We start from the raw sequence: 10,392 nt of genomic DNA on the forward strand, positions 1-10,392 counted from the left end.
TAAAAGCGTTGTTTACATTTTCTAAATCCAGTTGACAAAGACAGCAGAGATACGAAAATTTTTTATAAATGCCCATCCTTCTAAAGGACCTTTATAACATCCTTATAAAGGAGCTTCCCACCCTATACTTGTACTCTCTTACCTTTTCTGTTTGTTATCTCTCTTCTAGGCTTTTTTTTTTTATAACATGTTAACTGTTAGCAAAACTTCACAGTTCCCTTAAGAACAAGTGAGTTGTCTTCTTTTTTACAATAACCTCCATTTCTTGCATTGCCTTCTAGGAAGATGACAGCCAAATTTGCTGGTTCCAAAGTTCAGTGTCATCTCTTAAGGATTTAAAATCTGGATTCCATTCCCCTTCTCTATACGTACAGAAACACATCATTTTCGAGACCTGTTTAAGCTTAGGTGTTTTCTTGTTAATGGCTTTTTTTCTTACTTTGCTTTCTTTATCCCTGTCATCAGACACCTCAACCGCCTTGTGAAATAAGATAGGACATTTGCAGTTGACTACCTGGTCCGGTCTGCCAGGCACCACTCAGGTCTTCTTCCAGTTCGCCAGTTAAAGCTCTTTGATAGTCTGATCGTACTACACTTTCCTCCATCCTTCCTGTGTGGCCTCCTGCCTACTAATGTATGTACCTCTTATCCCTATTCCCAGAGGGCTTGCTGTTTGCTGACTTAGCATGCTCAGTACTGTCTTACTTCTTCACTTCTGCTACTTTGTTTCTTCCTTTGAGAATGACTGCCATTTCCTGCCCTCTCAAAGAAGTGTTCATTCTTCAAGGACTATCTAGAAAGCTCACGCAGCTATGTATCTGCTGAAGCCACGGCCTGCTGCTTTTTCTCTAAAAGAACAGTTGTGAGTCCAGGGCATTGCCTGCTGTCTAGTTCTACCTTCTTCATGGAGTTTCTCCTTTCTTATAAGTTAGATGTAATTGGTCCTTCCTTTGAAGGACCTTCAATCCTATGGGATCTTGTATCTGTTTTCTGAAACTTACCATGTAATCTCGTACAGTGTTACTTATTTGGGTACTGTCATATCTTATTTGTTAGACTGTAAACTTTCTGCAAATTTATCTTTGTCATTTTCATATCTCTGATAGTGTCTTGGACCCAGACAGAGTTTTCTGTATCATGGATGCTAAATAGTTCATAAACTGAAGATTATAGTTTGCAAATGGCACAGTTCAGAATAAAAGCTAATAGTTTAAAAGGTTTTCTTTTTCATATTTTTTATATATTTGTCATTTATTTGTAGGCCACTTTGATGTTGTTTTAGTCTAAATAGGAAAAACCCATATTACTAGCTTTTATATCTTCAGTGTATATTAACATGAAAATCTCGCTTTTAACTATAAATAGACTATCCTTGAGGAAATTGTATGATACGAAGTTAATAAGTAACATTTACCAATTCCAAATTTCAAAAATAGGCTGTTGGTGAGCAGGTGCAGAATAGTGTGTAGAGCATGCTACAATTTAGGTGAAAAGCAAGGAAAAAATAATAATTTTCATTTTTGCCTATATATGCCTAAAATATTCCTGGAAGGATATATGGGAAAACCTACTTGGCTTAGTGAAAGAAAACTGGCAAGGCAGCAGGGGATTAGGGTTAAAAAGAGACTTCACTGTGACCTTTTGTGTACCCTTTGAACTTTGTGCCATGTGATTTAGCTATTAAAAATATATAGGGTCCAGCATCGTGGAATAGCAGGTAAAGCTGCTGCCTGCAATGCTGGAATCCCATATGGGCACTGATTCACGTCCCAGCTGCTCCACTTCCCATCCAGCTCCCTGCTGACGACCTGGGAAAAGGCAGCAGGAGATGGTCCAAGTGCTTGGGTACATGCTACGCATTTGAGAGACCCAGAAGCTCCAGGCTCCTGGCTTCAACCTGGCCCAGCCCCATCCTGCTTGTTGCAGCCAGTGGACGGAAGATTCTCTCTCTCTCCCTTTCTGTGTACTCTGACTTCCAAATAAATAAATCTCTAAAAATAAATAAATAAAGGAAATAACGAAAGCTTAAAATTATAAATACTTAAGTACTCATTGGAGTAGGAATGGATAAACAAAATATAGCCTAAACATGCAATGAAATATGCATCCTTGAAAAGGAAGAAAATTCTGCAGTATGCCACACATGGATGAAACTTGCAGACGGTAAGCTAAGTGAGATAAGCCAGTCACAAAAAGACACTGTATGATTTCACTTACTTGAGGTAGAATAGTGAATTCAGAGAGACAGGAGCAGGCAGTTTAAAAACCTAGTGGATAAGATGCCCACATCACACATCAGAGTGCCTGAAGTTGATACCTGGCTCCTGACTCCAGCTTCCCACCAGTGTAGACCCCAAGAGGCAGCAGTGATGGCTCAAGGGATTGGATTCCTGACACCTACATAGGAGTCTCGAGTTGAGTTCCTGGCTCCTAAACCATGCCCCATAACCACGGTCCTCAGCTGAGGCTGGGGCTGTGGTGGACATTTGGGGAGTGAACCAAAAAGATGCTCTCTTTCTGTCTCCCTGCCTCTTTAGTAAATTTTTGACAGACAGTAATTCTTTTAAAAATCACAGAGACAGAAAGTAGAATGGTGGTTGTCAGGGACTAGAGGGATGTAAAGTGGGAAGTTCTTGTTTAATGGGAATAATTTCTATTGAAAAGAGCTATGGTGATGGATGATAGTAATGATAAAACATTAAGGATGTGTTTAATACCAGTGAACTGTACTCTTAACAAATGGTTAGAATGACAGATTTTGATGGATTGTACTATAATTTTAAAAATGAAAAAAATGAAATCTTTGAAAATATCATTGACTTTACTAGCAAGCTAGATGCAGTAGTTACTTCTGAGGTGTATCTGTACCAATGTCTTTGTTTTCCCTCAATTTATACAGGGGTCTTTAATACTTCTGGTGGCAGTCACTCCGGTCAGAACTCAAGTACCCTGAATGGTGGCGATGTCATCAATCTTAGACCCAACAAACAAAGGACCAAGAAAAACAGAAATCCTTTCAGCAGCTGTAGCATACCCTAAAACATTTTAAATAGGATGCGAGTTGAATGATCTTGTGCAGTTCAGTAAGAAACACATCCAGCTGTAACGTTATGGTACAAGATTTTTAGCAGACTTTGCACCTAATGGCTCTCTGAAAACTGACAGACTTCACTATTGCTCTGCAATGCTTTTCAGAATGTAGAGTGAGACCTCTGGTGGAAAAATTAATGCCCTGTGGATGTATTTTAATTTTTTCACATTAGACGAAGCATTTCCTGTTTTTGAAGCAATTCTTTAAGCAATGTCAAAAGCAGGTTTTGCTGAATTTTAGATGCTGGAAAACATAAATGCCTAAATATGTTGGTACAGATTTTAATACTATGGATCAAGGAAAGATAGTAAGCATTCTTTTTCTGAAATTGGTCATAATAGCTTTTCTGGAAAATAGTATTGAATTTGAATACTTAGAAAAAAATACTAAAAGGTAAACCCTAAATCTTGGCAGGCTGTATGAGTGTGTAGTTGGCAATGTTGCTTGTGCAATATCTGTATAATGTAGAGAGTGGAGGTATGCATGCAGATACCTGTTACTGGAGTAGACTGAAGGTATATGCAGAGTCTAGGAAAACAGATTCTAAAACTATTTACACATTGTGTATATGTAAGTTTTTATTTTCTAATGAGAAATTCCAGACACATATTTTGCAAAATGAGCTTGGATTTAAAAAGTGCTTTGTGCCAAAAATACCATACCTGATTTTTACACTGCTTTACTATCTTAATTTATATTGTTCATAATTCTTCAAAAGCAGTTTTCCTCTATGACAGGGTAAATAAGAAAAGTAGAAACATTTTAATGCTAGCGCTTCCCCCAGGTGACACATATCGTAAAACCCTTTCTCCTATTGCCCCTGTAAGCCAGGTGAGCTCGTGCTGTCAGAGGTTAGCCACGTCCCTAAGAAGGTACAGCACATGGACGCAGTGGTTCAGGCAGTCCTGTGAAGTGTGTGGTGCCTCTAGCATCTTTTGCTGCTAAGAACACAACTTTAAACTTTTAAGATGATGCTGACCATTTTCTAAAATGCACAAAAGGTGATCTAGTAGTCCTAATCCAAGTTAGGGATTTTATAGAGCCCTGCAACTCTATAGCATCCTTTTTGTTTACACATTTTTGTATGGTATTTTATCACTTAAAACTTTCTACAACCTTTGGTTTGTATAGCACTTTCTCTAGCGCTCTGTCAGTATCAGGTACAAAATAATTTTTAAAAGGATGTACTAGGCAATCATGTGTCAGCATAAGCTTTCTGACTTGGGGTAGTAGCTTTCCAACTAAGAGAAGTGCATGAACGCTGAAAACTGTCATTCACCACTGGCTTTGTTTCCAATCTATTAATAACCATTTCAATATATCTGGTTTTTATGGGATTTCAAAATATGTAAAAATAATTTTTCTTGGAAAATGTCATGAAGTCATTTATCATTACTTGTACTAAATATATAATGTTTTATGTATTCCATGTGTATGTTTCATCTTGTCTTTTAATTTTTTTTTAAGTTACCCATCTGCACCACCCTCATCCTTCTGCCTAATGTTAAAAATAAGAAAATTTCCTGGGGAGTGACCTCATTAAGTGGTCAAGAGTGAGTGTTCATTTTTCATAAGATTGAAATAATCTGGCATTAGCTCTTTCAGAGTAACGTGTTTACTTTTATGCCACCAGTTGTCACCATGCCCATTGCTGGCAGTGGGACAGGTGCTGAGGGAGAAGCGTCATTCCTGCAGTGGACACCTGCTAGTACTTCATCTTTCCTACCTTCTCAAAATACATTCCTTTTCATTTTTTGCACAAAATATATTTTGCAGCAAACAGTCTTACTGACCTTATTGGCAGAAAAATCATTCTGTAATGTGTTGTAATTATGTTTCATATTAATTAAATGTGTATAGGCAAAAGTGTTACTTTTCTATATAAAAATGTAATCTCTGATGGTGACTGCAGTTCCCCTAATAGATGTAATCATAATGTATGAGTTTTATGCTTTTTTACAAGAATTGAAGAGAGAACTTTTGTTAAACATTTGTATTTTTACTTTGCACTATTATTTTATACCTGACAGTCATTTTAAATCACTAAGTAGGCCAGAAAATCACTATAGGTGATGTTAATCTCTCAAGTTTATTAGTTCTAAAACTTTCATAATTAGCATTTTTTTCCTCTGAAATGCTTAATTATTTTAAATAATTTTATTGATTCTGATGAAACCATGGATGCTAAAGAAAAACTTGTCCTAGATTCCAGGTTATTATGCATTGCTCTCTAATCTGCTTTTTTACATCGTGGCTAGTTTTTAGCATACAGACATAGTGGTGGAATAATTGCCATATTTCAGAGTGCCTCAGGTTTCCTTTTCCTTTTATCAGCCTATACCTATGAATTAAATAGTATATAGCATAGCCCATATAAGGCAATATAATTATATAAAACAATGTTAGAGAGTTTCCTCTTTATCTGCCCAAAGTTGATAGCACACATGTACTTTTTCAAAATAAAGCTAACACTACCAAAAAGACGATGAAAAATGTTTCTCATCATGTAGTGAGGTTAGATGGTTGAGAAGCTGGCAATGCAATGCTTAGGAAGAACTCAGTAATGCATATTCCATTGTGCCTGTGACTTTTAAGGACTTTACTTTATCAGAACTAATGCCGTCTTAAGTGTTGGACTCTTTCAGTGTAAGATACTGTACATTGTTTGCATCCTTTTCAAAACTTTTAAATTGTTACTGGTGACCTGCTGAAGTGCTCCCAGTGTATCAATAGTGTGCCTGTTTCTCTGAAAACAAAACGAAATGATGGGGTGAGCGCTTGTCTCGTACTGTACAGTCATCCACTGAACCGGTAGACTTGTTCAATTTTAACTACTATGAATATCACACGTACTATTGTCATTCTTTAGATTTTCCCTTATAAAACAAGTAAACCCGTCTTACAAGAGAATTTATTTGCTAACAGAAACTATCTAAAACCACAGTGGACTCTGAAATATCCATTCACCACATACCTGGGTAACTGGATGGTTTGGCTGTAATAATCTTAATGAGGTAGTATTCCTTTTTTTCTGTCTAAATCATCTATAGTGAATTGTTCGTAAATGATCTTTTAAAAATAAACTTTGGAGTAAAAGGAAAACTGAACCCCTTCTATATTTTTGTTACTAATAAATAATGCTTTTGTAAATTGGAATGGAAAACCACCTGTATGTATTGCAGTTATACCCTAAAATTAATCTAAAAATTTCATGAAAGATGAATTCCAATAATCAAAAAATAAATACATTTCAAAGCTAGAATTTTGTGTGATGTGTCACTAGTGTGGAATTAATAAAATATTTAATGTGACCTAAAAAAACCAAAAGAGCTTAAAATTTCAGATATTTTTTCAATGTTTAGCATACTTATTTTATTGACAGTTATTGAATGTAACACGGCACTGTGGCTTAAATAATTTTGTTTTGGAAGATTTATATCAGTATCCGTTTGTTTTATCAATTTGTTTATCAGTTCGTTTTTGGTCTTGAAGCTATTGGCTTCCAAATCACAACACATCTACTTTGTCCTGTGGTATAAAATGGTGGTGCAGATGCATTTAAGAAGTGCTTCCTATAGGTCAGCATCTTGCCTGAGGTCTGTCATGTGCACTTAGTATTTTTTGTGGGAAACAACATTAATATTTTTTAAGGAATACATGTATTTAATATATACAAATTTGAGAACATGGTGATTCTTCCCTGCCCTACCTCCCTCCCACCAGTACTCCCACCTTTCTTCCTATTCCTCCTTCCTTTTCCATTCTTATTTTTTACCGAGATCAATTTTCAGTTAATTTTATACTCATAAGATTAACCCTACACTAAGTTCACCAAATAGTATGATGAAAAAAGAAAAAAACAAAACCAAAAAGAAACATTATTCACCTGACAGGGCTGTTCAAAATCATCACATCTCAAGGTGTCAGTTTCGCTCCTATAGATTACATTTTAAGTATTTTAGTTACCACAGATCAGAGACCATATGGTATTTGTAGGAGCATTTTTCCTTCTATTTTACTGTTGGGGAGGCCAGGGCTTAAGGGGCACATTGTGTGACATGAGGCCCTCTGCTGGTAAGAGGCAAGGATGGCAGCTCGTGCCTGCAGTGTTGTCCTGTGCTTTGGGTTTTGTCCATTTTCACTTTGCTTGCTCTGTATGCACAGACGCACAGGCACACACTAACACCCCCACACAGAGGTTAAGCCCAGGCTCACTCATGTTCCTGTCTTAGCCAAGAATCTCAGTTCTTTTAATGTTTCTGAGTAACTGTAAAAACCAACCTTCAAAAATAGCATCACATCAGTTATGTTAGCATTTCTGACAGCTGATAATTTGAAAGGGATGAATAAACAGATGTTTCCTAGTTTAAATCATTGGGCCTTTTTTAGTTTACCAAATCATTATTCTGCTGCTTCTGTGTCGAGTTCTTTCATGCTTTCCAATTTTAAAATGTTGAGGCAGAATTTTCCATTAGATGATAACCTCTTTAGTGCAACCAGATGCTAGATGGAACAAGAACCAAGCCTCTACTCACTGTTATGTCTTTAATATACTGTCCATAGCCTACTGGTTTTTTTAGATTTATTTATTTATTTGAAAAAATTACACAGAGAGAGGAGAGGCAATAGAGAGAGAGGTCTTCCATCCGATGGTTCATTCTCCAATTGACTGCAATGGCCAGAGCTGAGCCAATCCGAAGCCAGGAACCAGGAGCTTCTTTTGGGTTTCCCACGCGGGTGTAGGGGCCCAAGGACTTGGGCCATTTTCCACTGCTTTCCCAGGCCATAACAGAGAGCTGGATAGGAAGTGGAGCAGCCAGGTCTTGAACTGGCACCCATATAGGATGTCAGCGCTTCAGGGCAGGGCATTAACCCGCTGTGCCACAGCACCAGCCCCCATAGCATACTGTTAGGAGGTATGCATCATACCTCATTTTGGGACCAGCACTGTATTGCAGCAGGTTGAGCCACTGTATCCTATACGGGTGCTTGTTCAAGTCCTGGCTGCCCCATTTCTGATCCAACTCCCTGCCAGTGTGCCTGGGAAGGCAATGGAAGACGGCCCAAGTGCTTGGGCCCCTGCAACTCATGTGGGAGACCTGAATGAAGCTGCTGACTCAGCTTTGTCCTGGCCCAGCCCTGGCTCTTGCAGCCATTTGCAAAGGGAGTGAAACCAGCCAATGAAAGATCTCTCTCTGCCTCTCCGTCTAACTCTGCCTTTTGAATAAATTCTTAAAAACAAAAGCATCTCACTTGGCTAATGTCTTAGGCTGCTCACATAGGATACACTGAGGATGGTGTCCACTGTGGAGTTTACAACACTGGAAGTCAGTAGTTCATTCACTACTGTGGGTCCTGCCCACTCCTGTAAGCTTTATTATTATTTTTTTTTAATGTCAGGGACCCTAAGTTAAAACATCACAGGCCAGCGCCACGGCTCACTAGGCTAATCCTCCACCTGCAGCACTGGCACAACCGGGTTCTAGTCCCAGTCGGGGTGTGGGATTCTGTCCCGGTTGCCCCTCTTCCAGGCCAGCTCTCTGCTGTGGCCCGGGAGTGCAGTGGAGGATGGCCCAGGTGCTTGGGCCCTGCACCCCATGGGAGACCAGGAGAAGCACCTGGCTCCTGGCTCCTGCCATCGGATCAGCGCAGCGCACTGGCCACAAAGCGCCAGCCGTAGCGGCCACTTTGGGGGTGAACCAATGGAAAAAGGAAGACCTTTCTGTTTCTGTCTCTCTCACTGTCTAATTCTGCCTGTCAAAAAAAAAAAAAAAAAATCATGAAGGTCAATTCTGTACTTTTCACTGGGCTGGATTTTCACTCTGTTCTCCACTGGTGAACTCAGTGCTGTCAGTTCCTCTGCACGTCCTGCGGGCCTTCACACGTCAGGGAGCCTGTCCTTCAGCGTGAAGGCAGACCAGGCCTCAGAAGAGGCAGCGAAGGGATGGGAACAGTGCCGGGAAGCAGGCTAGCCGCAAACTGTACATTACATGCTAGGAACAGTAGAGTTTGAGTAGGGAAGACACATACTCTAAATGCCCTTATGACCTAACTATAATCTATAGAAAATATGATCGTTTAAATGAGGGCCAAACTGTCATTCTTGGGGAGTTTCATTATTTAAAAATAAATTGTATTTCTAATTTTATAAAGAAAAATCTGTTAAGAATCCAGACAGGACGTCTGGCACAGCAGTTAAGATGCTGCTGGGGAAGGCTGCATGTCTCTAGAGTGCCTGGATTTAAACCTCAGCTCTGCCGATTCCAGATCCCTGCTGATGCACATCAAGGAACTGGCTCTCTGTCACCCACGCAGGAAACCTGGTTTGACTTCCTCACTCCCAGGCATTTGTGGAGTGAACCAGCAGACTGGAGGTCTCTCTGAAGAATAAAATAATTTTTTAATTAAAAGAAAATGGGGATCAGCACTGCAGTGAAGTGGATTAAGCTACTGCCTGTGGGGCTGGCATTGTGGCGTAGCAAGTAAAGCCACTGCCTGTGATGCTGGCATCTAATATGGGCACCAGTTTGAGTCCCGGCTGCTCCACTTCCAATCCAGCTTCTTGCTAACTGCCTGGGAAAAGCAGCAGAGGGTGGCCCAAGTGCTTGGGCACCTGCCACCCACACAGGAGACCTGGAAAAAACTCATGGCTTTAGCCTGGCCCAGCCCTGGCAGTTGCTGCTATCTGGAGAGTGAACCAGTGGATGGAAGGTTGATTTCTGTCTTTCCCTCTCTGTAGCCCTGCCTTTTAAATAAAATACATTTTTAAAAAAAGATAATTAAAACACATAAAGGTCCTTGACTCCTAGCTGTGCTCACTCTGGAGGCTGGAGACAGGGCGTGAACCCCAGGCAGCTTGGGAATGGTGGAATGCAGCTCTCTTCTATGGTAAGAAAAGAATAGCTTCCCATAAAATGCCACAGCAGAGAAAATGAGAAAGGAACCATGCACAGGATACAGGGATCACGAGCCAGAGACTATTTTGTGGCAGGAAAAGTCCAGGCCTGGTGAGTGGGCGATGGGGAGGGATGTACTTCCCAGAACCGAGGCTAATACAGATGCTGCGACACTTGAGAACCCAGAGAAAAACTTAGCTGTCCATTTCTTAAATCTCAAAAAGCTGGGAAAGAAAAAGATGGCACACAAAATCTTCATCTGACAGTGAGCCTAATGATAGCAAATAGCCTGCTGGCAAGCCGTAGATAGAACCAGTGTTTCCATGGAATGAAAAGATTTAAATGAGGCATAGTTAGGGACAGCACAGAAAGCAACCATGAATACTCTCAGATTGTAATTGCTTT

The 10,392-nt window shown here is 39.8% G+C and overlaps 1 protein-coding gene across 14 annotated transcripts in view; it reads left to right on the forward strand.

The window, feature by feature from the left end:
- The window catches only part of RAB23 (RAB23, member RAS oncogene family), a 58,224-nt gene that overhangs the window by 33,675 nt on the left and 14,157 nt on the right, over nucleotides 1-10,392 (forward strand). For 5 of the 14 annotated variants that reach the window (XM_002714520.5, XM_089333090.1, XM_089333089.1 and 2 more), the window contains one exon: nucleotides 2,900-6,353. The exons of 8 other annotated variants lie outside the window; for them this stretch is intronic. In XM_002714520.5, the coding sequence (XP_002714566.1) occupies nucleotides 2,900-3,039 (140 nt within the window). In that variant the 3' untranslated portion in view covers nucleotides 3,040-6,353. Of the gene's footprint in view, nucleotides 1-281; nucleotides 2,111-2,899; nucleotides 6,354-10,392 lie in introns of those variants that run through there. One more of the 14 variants, XM_017345220.4, reaches the window with a different exon arrangement.

The sequence above is a fragment of the Oryctolagus cuniculus genome, chromosome 5, assembly GCF_051225735.1.
Source record: "Oryctolagus cuniculus isolate XC-2025 breed Fujian yellow rabbit chromosome 5, ASM5122573v1, whole genome shotgun sequence".
Lineage (NCBI taxonomy): Eukaryota > Metazoa > Chordata > Mammalia > Lagomorpha > Leporidae > Oryctolagus > Oryctolagus cuniculus.